Source organism: Tupaia chinensis, unplaced genomic scaffold (genome assembly GCF_000334495.1).
Source record: "Tupaia chinensis unplaced genomic scaffold, TupChi_1.0 Scaffold000594_1, whole genome shotgun sequence".
In the NCBI taxonomy this organism is placed as follows: domain Eukaryota; kingdom Metazoa; phylum Chordata; class Mammalia; order Scandentia; family Tupaiidae; genus Tupaia; species Tupaia belangeri.
Genome location: NW_006160110.1, coordinates 1,726,230 through 1,746,011, shown reverse-complemented (window position 1 = coordinate 1,746,011; position 19,782 = coordinate 1,726,230). Strand labels below are relative to the sequence as shown.

General features: G+C 40.5%; 1 protein-coding gene across 1 annotated transcript in view; it reads right to left on the bottom strand.

The window, feature by feature from the left end:
* MEX3C (mex-3 RNA binding family member C) overlaps positions 1–16,953 on the bottom strand; it is a 62,238-nt gene extending 45,285 nt beyond the window's left edge. Inside the window, exons 1-5 of the mRNA XM_014591534.2 lie at positions 16,890–16,953; positions 14,147–14,251; positions 13,247–13,375; positions 7,623–7,691; positions 4,557–4,619 (exon numbers count right to left, since the gene is read on the bottom strand). Of these exons, the coding sequence (XP_014447020.2) occupies positions 4,557–4,619; positions 7,623–7,691; positions 13,247–13,375; positions 14,147–14,251; positions 16,890–16,953 (430 nt within the window). The remainder of the gene's footprint in view (positions 1–4,556; positions 4,620–7,622; positions 7,692–13,246; positions 13,376–14,146; positions 14,252–16,889) is intronic.
* Between the last annotated feature and the right edge of the window lie 2,829 nt (positions 16,954–19,782).

Below are 19,782 nucleotides of genomic sequence, written 5' to 3'. Positions count from 1 at the left end.
GATCACTATCTCTCCCAGTAGCAGTCTACAGAAGGTATTTCTCAGGATAATTGGAAGTGAATTTATAGGAGTGAATGATACTTCCTGGCAGAGATCCTGGTGCCTGATGGGGCACTGGAAGTATGCAAAGATGGGAAGTTGACTGGAGCAGTCTACAAGGGAAGGGTAAAGAAAGAGAGGGCAACAGTGGGGACAGGCCTCCCTTGCACCCTGGGGTAAGGGCATGTTGATTTGCCTCTGGGGTGAGTTGGATGAGGTGAGGAAGATGAAAGACCAGATCACTGCTCTACTTTGAATCTCTGAGCTACAGATAGGGCTGAGCTCAGGGAAGGCAGAAGCACTGATTTGACTTAGATAGAACTGAACTTTTCCATGCCGGCACAGGAACCAGTTTCAATACCTAAAATGGAGAGGAAAGTTCTGGGATCTGCCTAAATCAGGCTAAAGGCAGAGAATGAGAACTGATGAAGCATGCTCAAAGGTAGTGGTGGCAGGAAAAAAGTCAAGCTGGTCTATCTTTGTCCTCTACCAAGCCCATCTTCTTTAATAATCACTACTACATGTACCGATCAAGGCTGGAAAAAACACATCAAAGCGTTGTCTAAAATAATCTCTGAATGGTGAGAGTAGAGGCATTTTAAAATGCTTCTTTATATTTTTAAAATTTTCAAAATAATATGGTTTTAAAAAATAATTATTTATTTAATTATATTTGTTATTATTATTTTTTAATTTGGCCAAATAGAGACAGAGAGAGAGAGAGAGAGAGAGAGAGAGAGAGAAAAGGAAAGCAAGCCGTCAGGTCTAAGACTTGAACTGTGATAGGCCATGTGGGAATTCAGCACCTTTAACCATCATGCCACCTGCTGGCTCCAAAATATGCTCTTATAGTTGAAAAACAGATTAAAAAATTAAAATAAATTAAAATAAACCCCCGAAGTAATAACAATAAAACAAGACAAAAATGAAAGGTGTGAAATGACCCCAGAAGGGCCAGCCTGTGGTGTGGTATTAAGGCAGTTGAATCCCATGTGACCAAGTGCACAGTTCGAGTCCCAGTTCCAGTGGTTTGAGAAACATGCTAGGGACATGTGCATGCCTAAAATTCCAAAAAGGGGGAAGAAATGGAGGAGGAGGGATTGCAATGTGACCATTCCCCATGGGAGGTGCTTTCTCCCTTTTTCTTTCTCTTGCTCTCACTCTGTCTCTGGTGAGTTCATGTGCCCTCTGGAAAAATTTTAAAAAGAAAGAGAAAAAGAAATGGCCCCATAGAATGGAAAAGAACCAAGATCAGAAATTTAAAAGGGAAGTGAATAGTCCCTTGCTTGTACCTGAGCCACTTAACATCTTGTATTTTGTTGAAATGTCTTTTGTCTCTTTCTTCACTTTCTTGTCTCTGCACTAGGGTTGCCTCTTGCTAGGTTGATTCTTGCCACCTCTCTATCAGAGGACTGCAGTGACCTCATAGTTGATGTAGTATTTTCCTCTCTCATGTTCCCCACCACCACTGAGATCATCTTCTCAAATCTTACTTTCCTCTCTGTTCACCTCTTCCTGGTTCTGAAAACCCCCACCTTGGGCTCTTGTTAATTTCTAACACCCAAAAGTACGTTTTAGTGTATTTAAATTGTTAACCATTTCCTGGAGCTCACAGTGGGTCTCATCCCTTCAGTTTTTGAGAGCAGTAGGCATTGGTTTGGTTTCATAGTTGGCTAGGTGGTAAATGGAGTTCTTTATACTTTTCCATGTATATGAATAATTATAAACTCCATGAGTGATGGTACTATGCCATGTAGTTGTGTGTATATATCCTCATGTGACATATGCCATTATTAAGCATACTGTTGAATAGATTGAATCTAAATTATCGTGGAACTATTTAATCTGTTAATTATTAGGAAAATGAGTAGCATTCTGGTTCCTTCCCTGTATCTGCTAAACTTTCTAAGTCATCTTTTCCCTTTTTTCACTTTAGGTATGTGATCATGTGAAAGTAAGTTGACATCATATTTTAAATAGAATAAGAGTAGACTGAAGGGCTGGCAGGTGGCATGGTGGTTAAGGATGCTGGAATCCTACGTGGCCTACCATGGTTCAAGTCCTGGATCTGGCGGCCTGCTTTCTCACTTTCTTTCTCTCTGTCTCTTACTCTATCTCTCTCCGGTCAAATCAAAATAAATGAATAAAAATTTAGATAAAATAATAATAAAAAGAGAGTAGGCTGAGATAAGAGTAGAATAAGTAGACTGAGATAAAAGAAAAATGTTTATTGCAACATTATTCACAATATTTAAGACATCGAATCAACCTAAGTGCCCAACAAGTGATGACTGGATTTAAAAAATGTGGCACACATACATTATGGAACTCTACCCAGCCTTAAAGGACAATGAGATTCTGTCATTCGACATAAAGTAGACAAATATAAAAGAATTAATATGAAGTGAAATAAGCCAGACTATGTAAGACAAACACTGTATGTCACTGCTCAGTGTATACCAAACATCTGCATGCAATGGCAGAGACTGAAAGATTTGAAGACATAATAGTAGAGAGGACAAATGTAGATACCAGAGACTATAAGGGAGTGGGGGTGTATGGTAAAGGCTGGATGGGAGGAGTCCAGGGAAAAAGGGCTTAACAGACACAAGAATGTAAGGTTTTTTGTTGAAAAAGTTGTGGATGGTAACATCCCTTATTTGGTTATCACACACTGCATGCATGCTTTGGAAAACCATATTGTATGTGGAATACCATAAAGATGTACGAAAAATAAAAATTTATAAGATAAAATAAAAACAACCCTCTTTAAAGTTCTTTACTGTGTAACTTTTAAAAAAATTAAAAATTTAATCATAGAACATTTTAACAGCACATAATATGGTTTATAAAAGCATATACACTTTACATACCAATCAAGAAAAAAACTCCTTTTACAAATCCACTCATACTTAAAATGAAAATAAACTTTCATATTACTATTGTAATTTTTTTTTCATTTCCAGAAGTCATATGAACTCACCAGAGAGAGAGAGAGAGAGAGAGAGAGAAAGAATGAGAGAGAGAACACTCCTCAATGGGATATGTCACACTGCAATTCCTTCTCCCCCATTTCTCCATCTTGCCGGGATTTTGGGTACACATGCACATGCTCCTGGTGCCTATGTACCCCGCATGGTTTTCAGGCTGCCAGGGACAGGATTTGAACCATGGGCAGCCAAGTGGTATGCAGCTCCCTTAATCACTAGACTGTGGGACTGGCTTGCCATTGTCATTTTAAAAATTACTTTTTGAGTCTCCTAACAAGGGTAATTAAAACTATAGAAAACTTGAGGGGCCACTGGGGTGATGGTTAAGGCTCTGGACTCCCATATGGCTGACTACAGTTCAAGTACCAGACTCAGCAGCTAGAAAATCATGGTGGGTATGTATGCATGCGTGCCCAAAAATCTCAAGAGGAGAATGGAAGAGAAGGGATAGCAGCATGACCATTCTCCTTGGGGGTGATTTCTTACTTCCTCTCTCTGTCTCTCTCTCTCTGATATGACAAAAATCTAAAAATAAAATAAAATAAAAATCTTTTTCATACCTCTTCCTACTCTATCATCTAGAGGACACATACACTCACATGGGGCAGAGATCAGAGGGAAAGCACTTTCCAGTGGGATCTGGTCATGCTGCAATCCTGTGTCCTCTAATTCTACATCTTGTCAGGATCCTAGGCATGCATCCTCATGCATGGGACTTGAACCCTGGTTGACCTAGCAGGATTCAACTTTCTCTGTGCAGTCCTTAACTGCTACAGGGTTGTCCCCCAAAAGATATTATTTTGTTTGTCTTTTTGAACAGATCCAAGGAAATATAATAGAGGCTCATATTTGCTTTAACAATACTTAAACTTTTTAATATAATTTATCCTAACTCCACACAAGCCAACTATTAAAGAGCAAATAAGAGAGAGAAATTAGACACAGACAAAGGTCAAAGGTTCTCTCAAGTTTACAGAAGGGCCATATCCACTAGGACTGATAGACATTTAACCATTTCTGTGAGCTGCATATTTCAGAGCTCCATGATACAGTGTATTTGACTGGATTTGACCTCATTGAGCACAGCACTGATCACAGTGCTGATCTACTGGGCTGTCGGAAAAGCCATGACATGTTTTTCTATGCAAAAATGAGTCATGACTTTTCCCGACAACCCAATATAATTGCTTCAGTTTTTAAAGGTTTTTCTTAGTTCCCACTCCTTTTTCAGTTAGAACTCCTGACTCCATTGCTCTCTGAGTATCTGCGCTGTAGTGGAGGTTCTGTGATGAGTGTCCTTACATTAGCTGAACTTGAGGCCTGTCTCCTGGGTTGAAGCTCGTGCTCCTGGAGCAGTCAGAGTCCCTAGAAGGCCTAACATCCAGAGGCAGCCAGTCTCTTCCAACCCTAGCCCTCTGAGCTCTCCTCCCTAAACAGCCTGTTATACCTTCCAGAGTCACAGTTTCTTGCTCCTTCCCCCATTTCTTTTATGAAACAAAACCCTCTAGGTTGCAGGCATTTCCCTACCATTGGGTCCGCAGAGGCTGCAGAAGGTGAAATTGGCTGTTCCCTGCTGGTGGCAGAGGCAGAGGTATGTTTACAGTTAGAACTCAGAACCTATTTCCCCATAGAAACCGTGGTATACTGTTAGGTAAGTTCTACAGTACGTTTAGAACTCCAGATAAGGTATGTAGATCAAGTGCAGTTTTGTGAATTCTCCTGGTCCAACCCATCCCTTTTAACATTATCACTTAGGAAAATGGCCCTAGTTTCCAAATAGTTAATCATAAATCATCTAAATTTAGAGGAAGCCCCGGGAATTGAAACCTAAAATGTTGGTCTGCTGTGAATTTAGACAGGCATGGACTCCTATGAAGGGCTTAACTCATTCTGCTCCACTCCAGGCCCAAGACTCCTTAGCGATTAGAGAAACCAGGAGCTCCCTTACCATGAGCACCCAACAAGGAAACAGAGACCTGAGACAGGAGAGGATGCACATGAGCTTGGTACAGGACCATGGCTAGGACCAGGGAAGGCAGGTAAGCGTGGAGGTCTCCACCTCTGCCCAGCCCCTAGAAATTTTTACAGTATTATGTTGTTGAATTAGTTTCTATAAGCTTGTGCCAGAACTGTTGGCAGGAGGGTTGTAATGAGAAGCAAGTGTAGCAAAAACTGTATTTTTAGTTATTTAAGAAATGGAGGCCAGGGGTAGAATTATCTTACAACTAGTAAAACACACCTCGGTGTGTATGTGTGTGCATATGGTATAACACTACCCAGGTGGAACAAAATAAACATTTCTTGGGTATAGTCAAGGCACCCCCAACCTGGTGGTGACAGGAGATGTGATAGTAACAGCGGGGAAAGTAAGAACTTATATGGAATGACGAAAGATGTGGAGGTTACTAGAAAGTAGAAGAAAAAATGATCATGATGATTTATGAATCTGTAGAGTCAAACAGAAGGGATTTGGGGGACTGAGATCCAGAGATTGAGAGAAAAGAGTCTGATCTGGATTTATCGATCATTACTGTTGTTGTCACTCTTTTGACTGTGCCCAGGGAAACATGGCAGCATTTATGTATCCCTTAGTGATAGGACAGTATCATGCATAAAGGAGCTCTTAGTAAGTGAGACAGTCTAAACAAATAAAAAGAAAGAAAATATAATCAGTGTACAATAAAGCTAAGTAAATATATCGAGGTTCAGACAAAAGGCAAAACAAGTGTCATTTGCTGCAGTATTGAAAACACATGGTGTAGGTTTGGAGCCTGATTTTCTCCTTCGTTGTTTATTATTATAGCTGCTGAAGGGGTCCATCTGATCTTTGCCTTCTGAGGAACTCAACAGAATTTTGAAAAAAAAAAAAAAAACTGACCTTCAGTGTGGTAGTTTAAAGTTGGTTTTATGGTCTTAAAATTGTTCAGCTAGGGGATGGCAGGTGGCATGGTGGTAAAGGTGCTGGACTCCCCCATGGCTGACTGCAGTTCAAGTCCTGGACCTGTCAACTTGTTTTCTCACTTTCTATCTTTCTCTTTTTCTCTGTCTCTCTCTGGTCAAATTAAAATAAATAAATAAAATAAGCAATTCTTAAAGTGGAAGGTTTATGGTTGCCAAACTTCTATGGTGTTGGCTGTAGTGATAGTGGTAGGTAAGGGTGAGGAGGAATTTTTGATGACAGGCATAATGTGTATTCTAGCCATTGATTTCTGTAACCAGAAAGTGCACTACCAGGATTTGGGAGTGATGTATGACTGCAGAAATTGGCTCTTCTTTAAAAGAGAAAAAAGTTCAGCCTATGCATTCTGGCATATGAGTTGGGAGCAGGCGTGAACAGACTTGCTCTACTCTATAATAGACAAAAGTTAATCTCACAGAGAATAGAATAGTGGTTTCCAGAGGCTAACAAGGGAGTAAGAAAGTGGGAGAGATAGGGAGGCTGGTTAATGGGTCCAGATTCATAATTAGATAAGAAAAATAAGTTCTAGTATTCTATGTCACAGTGGAGTGACTATAGTTAACAATAATTAATTGTATATTTCAAAATAGCTAGACTGGAGGATTTTGAATGCAACACAAATAAATGATAAATTTTGAGGTGAATATATTTACCCTGATTTGATCATTATACATTGTATACATGTACTGAGATATCACGCTGTATCCCACAGATATGTACAGTTATTATGTGTTCACTAAAAATAAAAATGAAAAAAGTGTGCGGTGAAGGTACTTTATAAATGCCAATCGCTCTTACAGGAAGTGCCTGATCATCATCCTTTCATATAACAAACATTTATTGAGCACCAATAGGTGCCAGGAGGTGCCAGGATTAGTGTCAGTCCTTTGGAGATACTTTTCTGACTATAATTCCTCAAGAGTAGGGACTTAGACTATCTACTGGATTGTCAGAAAAGTCATGATGTATTTTTTTCTGTGCAAAAATGTGTCATAATTTTCCCCCAAATTCAATAATTCGTTCTTTAATTCCTATGGGTTCTCCTTGAAATTTTTCAAAGTGGCAGTGAAAAGTGTGGCTCTTCCCCCCCCCCCCCCCCCTTAGATTCTAGAACTGATGGCATATAGCTTCTTTGCTATGTGGAAGACCTTGAGAGAATGATCCCAAACTGCAGGCCGAAGTTGAGCAGAGAGAGCAACAAAGAGAGAAATAGAGAGCGTGCAGGATAGAGTGCAAGTCCTGGTATTTTTAGAATCTAGTCTTGCCAGCAGGTGGCATAAGGCACTGGACTCCCACGGTCAACTGTGGTTTGAGTTCCCAACCAAGTGGCTTGAAACTCAGGCTGGGTGCATGTGCGTGTGTGACCAAAATCTTGAGAGAAGATTGGAGAAGGGATTGCAGTGTGGCTATCTCCCTTTGGGGGGGGTATTTTTCACTTTATCTCTATCTCTCTGGTGAGCGCACGTGCCCTATAGCAAAAATCTCTAACAATAGCAATGACGACAAAAATAGAATTTAGTCTTGAAGTCTTCTCTACAGACGTTCCACCATTTGGTTTTATGATATGATGTAGCTGTCTAAGGTAGCTCAATATGGGTACTCATGACTTGGAACCAGAGAGTCCTGATTTATACAGTGTTTAGCACCAAACTCATCATCTTCTTCTCTTGTATCCTGGTCAATGGTACTCTCCACCTTGTCCCCTGTATTAGTCATAACAAAATACCCTAGAGTGGAAGGCTTACACAACAATTATTTATTTCTTACAGTTCTGAGGGTGGGAAGTTCAGGACCAAGGTGTCAGCCAATTGTGTTTCCTTGTTAAGGCTCTTCTCCTGGCTTTTAGTTGGCTCTCTTTTCCCTGTGTCTTCACTAGGTGGAAAGAGAGAAGCAGCTCACCTTTCTGGTGTCTTTTTATAAGGGCACTAGTCCCACCATGAAGGCTCCACCCTCATGACCTCTTTGAAACCTAATTAACTCCCAGTAGCCCCCACCTCCAAGTATCATCATATTGTTGAATAAACTTTTTTTCTTTTTGAGTTTTTTTTGCTACAGGGTGCAAGTGCTCACCAGAAAGACAGAGAGAGACAGACAGAAAGTGAGAAATCACCTCCCAGGGGGATGGCCACGCCACAATCCCTTCTCCTCCATTCTCCTCTCAGGATCTTGGGCACGCATGCACACACGCCCAGCGTGAGTTTAAGTCACCAGGTTGGAACTTGAACTGCAGTTGACTACATGGGAGTCCAGTGACATAGCCATTACATCAACTGCTGGTCCCAGAATAAAACTTTAACATATGAAAATTAAGTAGACTATGGGGAGGCACACATTTTAGTTCATAGTATCCCCCCAGTCAGATACCTTAAGAGGGGGGGTTATTCTAGAATCCTTTCCTCTTATAACTTTAACAGTCAATGATAGTCACAAGTCTAATGTTGTATCTAAATATACATTAAATCCATCTCCTTCTCTCTGTTCCTATTGTTACTACCCTAGTACAGGCTCTCAATGACTCTTGTCTGGAGTTTTGGAATAGCTATCTGGGCTTCTTCCAGTCTCATCCTTGTTTAATCCATCTTCCAAGTAGCAATGGAATAACATCTGAAATGCAAGCCTTGCTTTTTCAGTCCTACCCTCTCCAGTGTCTCACTTTTCCTTTTACATTTCATTGATCGACAAAAGCTTATTATTTCACACGCCAAATCTGGGCTCTTGTGTCAGTAGCTTTGATGGCATTGGTATGAGGAAGAGAGGTGGTCTGTTCCCATTGACTTAGTCCTCAACATAGCCTTCAATACTTCATTTCATGCAACATAGTTGATAATGTAACTATAATTTAGCCAAATTTTTAGGTTGCTAATTAATTCCTTTTGTGACTTTTTTTAAAGCTAGTTTTGTGATAGGGCACGTACATTTGAGCTTGCTGGAGAGACAGAGGGAGACAGAGAGACAGAAAGTGAGAAATCATCCCCCAGGGGCATGGCCACTCTGCAATCCCCTCTCTTCTATTCCCTGCTCAGGATTTTGGGCACACACGCACACACAACACAGAGTGATATTTAAGCTGTCGGGTCCAGGACTCAAACCACAGCCGACTACATGGGAGTCCAGCAATGTAACCATTACATCATCTGCTGGTCCCCACTCTGTGCCTTTTTAACCTTTCTTTTTTATTTTTTTGAGAGATTTTTACTATGGAGTGTGTGCACTCACCGAAGAGACAGAGAGAGACAGAAAGCAAAAAATGACCCCCCAGAAGGCATGGCTGTGCAGCAATCCCTCAGGATTTTGGGCACACATGCACATGTGCCTCACGAAAGTTATAAGCCACTAGGTCTAGGACTTGAACTGCAGTCAACTATGTGGGAGTCCAGCAATGTAACTATTTTGCCATCTACTGGTCCCTTTTTAACTTTTCTTTTTAAACTCTCTGAAGCATTATAAGAATCATTGCTTTAGCCAGACTTACAGCTACCTACAGACTGCTTTCCATAGATTTTTCTGCCTGTAGGACCCTGAACTTCTTTTCTGTCTCTTTAGTTACATCTTCCCTAAGGCATTCCAACCCACACTGATTCCTTGATCTTTTAGCCCCCAAGTTCATATTGTTGTACTATTCTCTTTTTTTCTTCCCTTCTTTTATTTTCTTATTTTTTAACATTCAATCACTGAATATCTTTATAGCATACAAAATGGATTTTCCCAGCATGAATACACTGTATATCAGTCCAGTCAAAGATATTACCATATACATTATCATCACCAAATAATTTTTTAATTTGTGTTCATTAAATATTTTGCTTCTTTTCCCCCCTTGTTTTCTTCCCTCTCACCCACCACCTCCCCCCTCCATTGTCCACTCTCCTTTCACACTGTCTCTACGATCTTCAGTTGTTCTCCATGCCTTTGTACCTTCCATTTTTTGGTCATCTTATTTAAGCTTTTTTTTTTTTTTTTCATAAGTAAGAGAAATAGAGACAGAGAGACACAGCACCCCATTAAGATTTTAAAGCCCCGATATACCCCCAACTTCAGCCAGCTGTGGATCATGGACATACATGTGAATGGTATACTCAGGGAGGTCCACATGAACCTGGAATCTTCTTGGGTGGGTTAGCCTGGCAGGTGGTATGATGTTTTACCACTGTGCTACTGTCTACCCTACCTCCTTTTCTGGTCACTTATTACGTATTACTTTATACTGGTATCTTACTCTTCATGAGTATGCTTTATTGCTATCACAAGTTTCCAAGCTCTGGGAGGGAAAGGACCATGCCCAAGACCCTGAGTATGTCTAGAATGTGGTCTTGTACACATAACTACTCAGATATCTGTGGACTTTGTTTCATTGGATCCATTTTCTTTCCATAGGTCATGGTAGTCCCACATTTTGTTGAGTTTTTAATAAAGGGTTCGCAGAAGACAAGGCCAGTAAATTTTAACTTCCAAATATAAAAGTTACTCAAGGTCAAATTCCTCAGTTCCCACAAAGGGGATAATCACTTTTGTGAGATGCCTGGCAACAGTCTTAAGTTCTACTGAGCAAGTTTCAGAAGTCTGTAACTTTAGTGTCAATGAAAACTGTAATTGCTGAGTACAATTACAATGCTGAGGACATCTTGAGTATTACAAATAATGCTTCTGTAAAACTATTATTTCAGATCTCATAAAGATACAATCTCAAAGCAAAAGAGAGCAGGAAAATCTTGGAAACAGATTTCTGATCACAATAAAGAAGTTACCTTAAGACAGTCTGGAATTATAATTTTGATTCTTTTTACATTCATCCTTATTTATTTCTGAGTGTTTCACTTTAAATCGGAACTTATGAACATAGAAACTCTTCTGGTTTTTCTGTTTTTTTTTTTTTTTCTGAAGATTCTTCATGGATTCTTAGTAGGATTTTGATGAGAATTTTAGTCAATAACTTGCTCATCTCAATATAGATGACACTTTTTTCCCCTAAATATTTCAAACACAAGTTCATCTCATTTATCTTCCCTAGAATTTAGTATTCTTTCCTTTGTAAGTGACAAAATACTTGGCTTAGGCAAAAAGAGAATTTATTAACTCATCTTAATTGAAAGTGTAGGCTAGATTAAGCTTCAGGAACATCTGGGGTTGGAATTCCAAAGATAAAATTGGGGGCCAGTAAGTGGCATAGTGGCTAAGGTGCTGGAATTCCACATGGTCGACTGTAGTTCAAGTCCCAGACTCGGCAGCTTAAAGCTCACACTGCGCACATGTGCATGCAGGCCCAAAATCCTGAGAGGAGAATGGAGAAGAAGGGATTGCAGTGTGGCCACTTTCTGCTGGGGAATGATTTCTTGCTTTCTGTCTCTCTGTCTCTTAGGCAAGTACATACACCTTAAGGCAAAACTCTTAAAAAAAAAAAAAAGAAAGAAAGAAAAAGGAAAAAGACCTTTCTCTTTTTCCTTTCAAGTGTTGTCTTTAGTCCTGGACTTGATGTGGTATGTGGTAGCAAACAGAGGAAAGTAGCAACTCCAAGCTCTGTAGCACTTCAAGTTTCAAGACAGCAAGAAAGAGTGATACTCTTGCCTGGAAGTCTCAGTCAATGAATCGTTGTGGCTCTCAGTGGTTGTGCAGTGTTGTGGTTTTGGATAATGGTTTGTCCTCCAAAGGTGTATGTGTTTGGACTTGGTTGTATTATAGAGGTGTTAAGTGAAAACTTAATCCTTTCATGATGTCCCTGGGTGGGACTTTTGGATGTGATAAAGTCTTAGGGTGGGGCTCCATGACTGAGTTCTGGTGTATGTAAGGAGAGGAAACGAGGCAAGCAGAGCCCATGTGGATACTAACCACACTCTGTTTTGCGCAAAGTTCTGCTTCTGCCACTCTGTGATGTCTTTGTATTTTCCAGCCACCAGAATTATGAGTCAATAAACTTCAATTTCTTTATAAATCACCCGGTCTGAGGTATCTCTGTTAGCAACTCAATAATGTACTAAGGTAAGCACCACCCATCAACTGCCATGACCACGATTTACTTAAAATTGCTGGGGAAGGGGGGTACATACCCTGTAGCCTCAAGGATGTAATCTACATCAGCAGTATCTACTTTACTTATAATGTGGGTGAATTGATATTGATCTTCTCATTGTCTACTCACAGAACTCTTAGGAGCAACCAACCTTACTGACTACACTCTTTTTTAAGAACATATTTCCTTGACTTTTGTGAAATCTCTGATTCTTTGTCCCTTTTTATCTGATCATTATCTCATTTCTCTGGTCATTAAATGTTCCAGTCCCTTAAGGCTAGGTCCTAGTCATTTTTTTTTAAAGGTCTATTCATTTTATTTCTTGAGAGGAAGAAAGAGGCAGCACCCCCAAAGGGTGTTACTGCAAACCTAGAACCTTTGCACGTGGGTCAGCCTTACAGTGTTGTGTTTTAGTGCTGTGCCACCATCTAGCCAGTCTTTTAATTGGACTTACTTCTAGGTAACTTCATTCATACCCATTTTTAAAAATTTATTATTATTTTTTTTTAGAGAGAGATTTATGCTTCAGGGCGTATGCGTTCGCCAAAGAGGCAGAGAGAGACAGAGAAACAGAAGGTGAGAAATGATCCCCCAGGAGGGATGGCCACACTGCAATCCATTCTCCTCCGGTATCCTCACGGGATTTTGGGCACACATGCACACATGCCCGGCATGAGTTTTAAGCTGCTAGATATAGGACTTGAACCACAGTTGACTACGTCAGAGTCTAGCAACATAACCATTATGCCATCCACTGGTCCCTATACCCATGGTTTTAATGGCCATCTAAAAACCAAGGATTTAAAATTTCTTCTGCAACCCAGAAGAAACTGTATTTTAAACTTAAGTCTCCAACTGCCCATTTGACTTTTCTCATAACTCTCTTAAAGTCACTTAAAACTTGACATATTCAAAACCACATCCTCTGTCCCTAAAACAAACCTGTTCTGATGATTTCTTATTGCAGTGAATGATACCACTTTGAATCCAGTTCAGCAAGTCTTACTTTCCATTGCTTAGCTGATATATCACTACATTGTACAAACTCTATTCCTCAAAGTCTTTCAAATATCTCCTATGCTCTCTACCTATAGCTGCCTCTTTAGTCTAAGCTATTATCTTGAATCATTTATTTATACAACTTCTCAGTTCGTCTTCAATGTGTTTCTGCCTTGTCCCAATATATTTTTCATTGTGCAGAGTGCATTTTCTGCAAAACGCAAATTTAATGAATTTCTATTGGCTTTAAGATACAGATAAAAATCTCTACCATGATCTCCATGATCTCCAACAATTGGCTGCTAGGGCTCCTTTCTATACCATCACTATAACCCTTCGTATTCCACTGTTGTCTTTGCATTCTATCATAGTGATCTTTGTTCACTTTTTTGACACACCAAGATATAAGTCATATCATAGACCTTCACGTTTCTCTCTCTCCACCCCCCCCCCCCTTTTTTTTTAATTTTTTGCCATAGGGCACATGTGCTTGTCAGAGAGACAGAGAGTAAATGAGAAATCACCAACCCCTCCACCCCAGGGGAATGGCCACACTGCAGTCTTATCTTCTCCATTCTCCTCTAGGGATTTTGGGCACACATGCACATGAGCCGGCATGTTTTTTGAGCCACCAGGTTGAAGACTCCAAACCTAGAATTGGCCACGTGGGATCCAGTGCCTTAACCTCCATGCCACCTACTGGCCCAAGATGTCTACATCTTACTCACTGAAACCACTAAATGTGTTACCTTATATGGCAAAAAGGGCTTTGCAAATGTGGTTAAGTTAAGGTTCTTGAGATGGAGAGAGTATTCAGCTGGGCCCAATGTAACCATAAAGGTCTTCATAAGAGGAAACCAGGAGGATCAGAGACAACTGAGGAGATGTAATGGTGGAAGCAGGAGTCAGAGCGATGAGAGGAGGGGGCTGTGAGCCAAGGAATGCAGGAGGTCTCTAACAGTTGGGAAAGGCAAGGAAACCGATCCTTCCCTATAGCTTCCAGAGGGAAGGTGGCCTTGCCAATACCTCAGTTGTAGAACTTCAGACTGTAAAATAATAAATTTGTGTTATAAGCACCAAGTTCGTGTTAAGTTGTTATAGCAGCAGTAGGAAAACTAATACACAAACTACAGAGCTGACTCTCATCAGTTTTACCTTCCAGAACTCGTCTCCATCCTTCTTCATGCTTTATTGTACCTGGAAGCTGATAAGTTTCTTCTGCATCGCTGGGCTCTCTGACCTCGGTCCTGATGGGCTTGGCTAATGGGAGACACACACAGTGTATTGGAGGATGAAAGGAATGAAACTTGGGCTTTATTTCCATTGCTTCCATCCTGCTGGAACTCTGTAGCCTTGTTGCACCCCCACCTTCTGAAGGCCACATCTTCTATCAGATGACCCTCTGTTACAGATGCTAACAACTGCTCCCCACCCCCCCGACCCCATAATACTTTTTCTTTATTTATGATAGAGTATGTGCATACACAAATATGAGAGATAGACATCTTTTTCAGGGTCTGGTCATGCTGTGATTCCTTTCCTCCAGTCTTCTAGCCCATTGGATCTTAGGCCCTCAAGCATGTTTCAGGTGGATAAGACAGCTGGGGATTAGAACTGCAGTAACCATGTGCAATTCAGCTTCTCTGGAGCAGTGCATTGTCAGCGAGCCATGGAGTTGGCCCCCTTACTCCTATTGCTGCAGTGGTGGTGGTGGTTAATGGCTCCCTGCTGTTGCTAGCCTAGGGTACTACACTACTCTGTACTATCTTCCCCATAGCTTGACCTCATTGTATTAAGTAGTCTCTTTATTAAATACTCCTAAAATTACCCAGTCTGAAAGGCCATCTGTTTCCCCACAGGATGCTGACTCATGCAGACCTCATTTTACTCCCTTCTGCCTGAGGGCCTAGGTAAATGTTGCTTTCGTTGCCAGGAAAGCCCTTTTTCCCAATGGCACTTTCTGTCTTAATCTTCGAATTCTTAAATAACACTTCCTCAAGAAAGTCTTCTCTTCTCCTCAGACAAAGTCACGTATTTTACAGCCTTATAATACTATATATGTATGTATTTATATTCCATATCGCTTACCATAATTACAGCTTTATAATCATTTATGAGTTCGTCTGCTGTTGTTTATGTTTCCCTCTAAACTGCCTTGTCTTATATAGTAGCCACTAGGCACATGTGGCTGTTGAGCACGTTTGAAGAAGTAGATGTTAATTTTTGTTTAATTTTAATTAAATTAAATGTAAAAACTAATAACAAAGTTGTTGGAAAACTCGTAGGCATATTTGAAGCCACTTAGACATGTGAAGTCTCTTTTATTGATGGTAAAATTTGTGAAGTCTTAGTATATAGCTCTAACATTTCTGATGAAAAATCATCATCTGAATAGAGATGGGCTGTAAGTATAACATACACATTGGATTTTGAAGACAGTTCAAAAAGGAATGTAAAATGTCTCATCAATCATTTTGAAATGCTGAAACAAAAATGTTTTGGATTTATTGAGTTAAAAAAATTACCGAAATAAAAAAGTAGGGGGCTGGCAATGGTGCAGTGGTAACTTTATATTTTGCTACACTGGGCCCGCACTGGGAAGTCCCAGATGTGTCCCAAGGGCCACCTGTACATACCAGGCATGTGCGCAAGTGTCTGTGATCCAGGTTGGCTGAGGCTGGAGTCCACAGTGGTGTGAAGACCCTATTGGGGGTGTCCCTTTCTCTTTCTCTGTGTCTTTCTCATAAAAAACACAAAACAAAACAAAAACAAAACAAACAAAAAACAAAACCAAACTAAACTAAACAAAAAACACTTAAAAAATCAATTCCACTTTTTTTTTTATTAAAAACCTTTTTTTTTTGGGGGGGGGAGAGGTTTTTGCTATAGGATGTGTTCACTTGCCAAAAAGACAGAGAAAGAAAGTGAGAAATCACTCCCCAGAGGGGATGGCAACACCACAATTTCTTCTCCTCCATTTTCCTCTCAGGATCTTGGGCATGCACGCACTGGGTCCAGGACTCGAACCACAGTCAACTACATGGGAGTCCAGAGACATTGCCATTGTGCCAACTGCTAGTCCCTCTTTTTATCTTTTAAAAACATAGCTACTTGAAAAATTTAAATTATGTGTGGCTTGAATTGCTATTTTCAGTGCTTTTCCAGACAAGAGTGTAAGGTCCAAGGATGCAGTTTTCTCACCCTAGTTTCCCTCTGCACACTGCCTGATATGCACCACAGTAATATTTAATACATGAATGAATGAATGAAGGGAAGTGTGCACACTCCAATGGAACAGAGTGGTCTTAGGAAGCTAACTTGCTTTAGTGTCAACAGATTTCTAGTCTGTGTCACTGTATCTTAAGAGTCAAAGTTTTAGTGGCAACCGTGATAAAAACCTACAAGTCAAATGAGGTTCAGAGTGTTTCAGTCTCCCTTGGCAGTTAGGAGTCCAACAGCCAAGTAAGTATAGTAGTCATGACGAGGCAATGGCAAACTAGACCATATCCTGTGATAGGGTCAGGTGTCTGCAGAGTGGACTTTGTTGCACTTGGCAGGAAGCAGGCTTTCAGGTGGTTCTGAGAGACAGTGGAAGTCAACTGTGCCAAAAACTCTGGAGGCATGCAGAAAAGAATATATGAGGGATTACACCTGCAAGTAATTTGCACCTCCCCAGAATTTCCACATTTCCTCCCGGAAATTCTTCACTCTTTTTTCCAAACAAGATTGTCCTTATCATTTGGCTCTGTTTTCTCCCAACCCAGTCCCGCAGGATGTCTTACCCAAGACCCTGCCTTCTATGGGTGAATGTGTTGTTTGTGGATAATAGGCCTCTGCTTACTCTAATAAGATTATTTCTAGGGAGATTGAGCAGCTTGGTTGGGGTGAGAGATAGAACATCTGATGTCTGTTGGAAGGAGGTCAGCTGTGTTGGGAAGACCTCTGCGTTTCAGGTTATCCATCTCCACCTTTTCAGCTCTAACATCCCTTCTCAACTCACAAAATGACACTCTCCCATGTAGCTTGTCTCTTGTTGTCGGCTGACACTCCTATCTTTGAGAAAAACACATAGGCACAGTCAAGACTGACTCTACATCTTTGGGATTAAGGTTCACTGTGTTCTGTCTGACTAGTAATGTGTAAGGTCTGAGTCATTGGAAGGCTCCCAAGGGGACGTCCCTTACTGGTTCGCACTGCCACTCTGCCCATCTCCCCATGTTTTCCGCAGATCTCACATAAGCCAAATCCAGCAGCTTATTTTCATTCATTCCATCTTTACACGTCCTTTAGTGCAATGACCTACTTAAGTTAAAGGGAAATACAAACCCCCAAGGAAATGTGCTGACAGCTGTTTCCTGGGTAGAATTAGGCTGGGCATGTGTCTGAGAAAAGCTTGTGAGCTCTAAGAATCATTCTGGCTGGAGATGGAAGTGGAAAAGGAGGGACAGAAGGTTATAAAAAAAAAGTGTCAGACACAAATGTTTCTGGGGAAGCAAGTGGAGACTAGTGGTGACAGGGAGGTTGGGTAAGAAATAGTTTCCTAAGGGCAGTTCTAAACTAGAGTTTAGATGTTCTGTTCAGTCACCTCCCTCAGTTTCCTGCTTAGAAGCTCTACTCTAAGGTTGTAGGTATGAAGAATCAGGGTCCAGAAAGAGTAGATTATGCCAAAACATTTTTAGGAAAAAACCCCAGCCTTTTAGTAGGCTGCTAATATTCTGACCTGTAAATGACAGTACAGTTTGGAAAGCAATTTAAGAGCGAAAGAACTGGAAAGAGCTTACGAATGAGTGCTAAAACACCTGAATTCTTATCTTGGATTTACCAGGAACTGGTGGCGTGCCTTACACAAGTTATTTTGACCCCTTTAAGCCTCACCTTCCTGTCTGTAAAATGTAGGATCTGGTTTGATGCCTTTCAGTTTTTAAATTCCTTGAAATACATAAAGTGATTTATCTATTGGCTATGATAGCTAATAGTTGCTATTATTTAATGAAGTTGTTAACAAGTAGTCAGAATGACCTTTTTTTTTTTTATTTTTTAGAGAGATTTTCGCTATAGGGCACATGAGCTCACCAGAGAGACAGAGAGAGAACGTGCAAAATTACCTCCGAGGGGGGATGGCCATGCTGCAATCCCTCTCCTCCATTTTGAGATTTTGGGCATGCATGCACATGTGCCTGGAGTGCGTGTCAAGCTTCGGGGCCCAGGACTCGAACTGTGGTTGGCCATGTGGAAGTCCGGTGCCTTAACCACTATACTACCCGCTGCCCTCAACTTTTTTTTTCCTTTGTCATTTTTGGTGGAGATATTTTGTCCAAAGGTAGGACACAGAAAATATAAAATCCAAATAAACCCCAGATCAATTGCTTCTTGGCCTTTTGGCTAAGACTTCTAATCATGGACAGCTAATTGACTGTGAAGTAAAGAGTTGTCCTTTTGGTGGCCTCTGGTATGAATCACAGGCCTTGGCATCCTAGCCATCCAAACAGGAGGCAATCTTTCCTTTTCTGTTCTCATGGGGTAAGGAAAGACAGCTATCTCCATGACTAACAACCTAGAAACGCCTTCCTGGCTAAGCCCTAAAATGCACTTTGTAAGCTGTCTCCATTCAATTGCAGTGGTATGAGTAGACACTGAATAATGTTGGATATTACGTTCTACAATGAACTCTCTGATGTTTCTTAGAAGAATCGTCAAAACTAGTTACAGAAGATAAAAGTAATTTGAGGTCAGTTTATGAGCTTAAACTTAGAGTGATAGAGAATTTTTGAGCTCAAAGAGATTGGAATCCATCTGATCTAATACTAACACTTTAAAGATGAAAAGATGATGAAATGGATTGCCCAAGGTTACAAGTTAATTAGTGCAAAGTTAGGACTAGAAATCCCCACTAGATTCTCAGGTCTGTGGTCTTTCTACCTACTATATTGCTTATGTAAGCGCTTAAGTATGTTTTAAATACAATTAATTAATTTTAAATGTGCAGTGTGTGCACTACAAAATTCAAAGGACACGAGGGATTCACAATGAAAATTTTGTTTCTTATCCACTGTGGTCTCTAACCACTTAGATCTCCTCTCTCTTTGATCAATCTGGAATTTATTTAGTTTAAGGCATGAGGTAGAGAGTCAACTTTATTTCCTTTCAGAGGGCCTTCCAGTTATTTTAAAAGTTGATGAGGTGTGTTTCCCTTCTTTGTGTGGCTCTTTTGGAACTTTGGTGTTTATTTTTGTTTGTTTGTTCTCCCGTGTGGACTTAAAAATAAGCCTGCACATTAAAAAAAGTTTCATTGGCTTTCGAAAATGGGATTGTGTTAAATTTCTAGATTAATTTAGGTGAGAATTGATAGTTTTATGAAGTTGTCTATAGCACTTCAGGACACACTTTCCTCCCTGATAAAAAGAAACGCGGTAAAAAATACTGGCCTTTCTGCCTTTTGATCTTTTCCTGTGAGGCCGTGGTTATCCCAAGGCCAAACATCACATCTTACTCCTCACCTTTACTAAAATAATTTCGGGCCACACTGGCCTCCTCACTGTTCGACTCAGTATACACGTTCTTTCTGCCCAGAACACCCTTTCCCAGATATGCACATGCTGTTTTCCCTCTTCTCCTGCAACTGTTTGAAATTGAATGCCACGTTCTCATTCAGTCTACCCGGACCACTCAGTTTAAAACCACTCTCACCTTCTACTCTGAGCTCTTCTGACCTTATTCTCCTTTATTTTCCATACTGTTTACTGCCTTCTAACATGCTAGGTCATCTACTTCATCATGGTGCTTAGTATTTA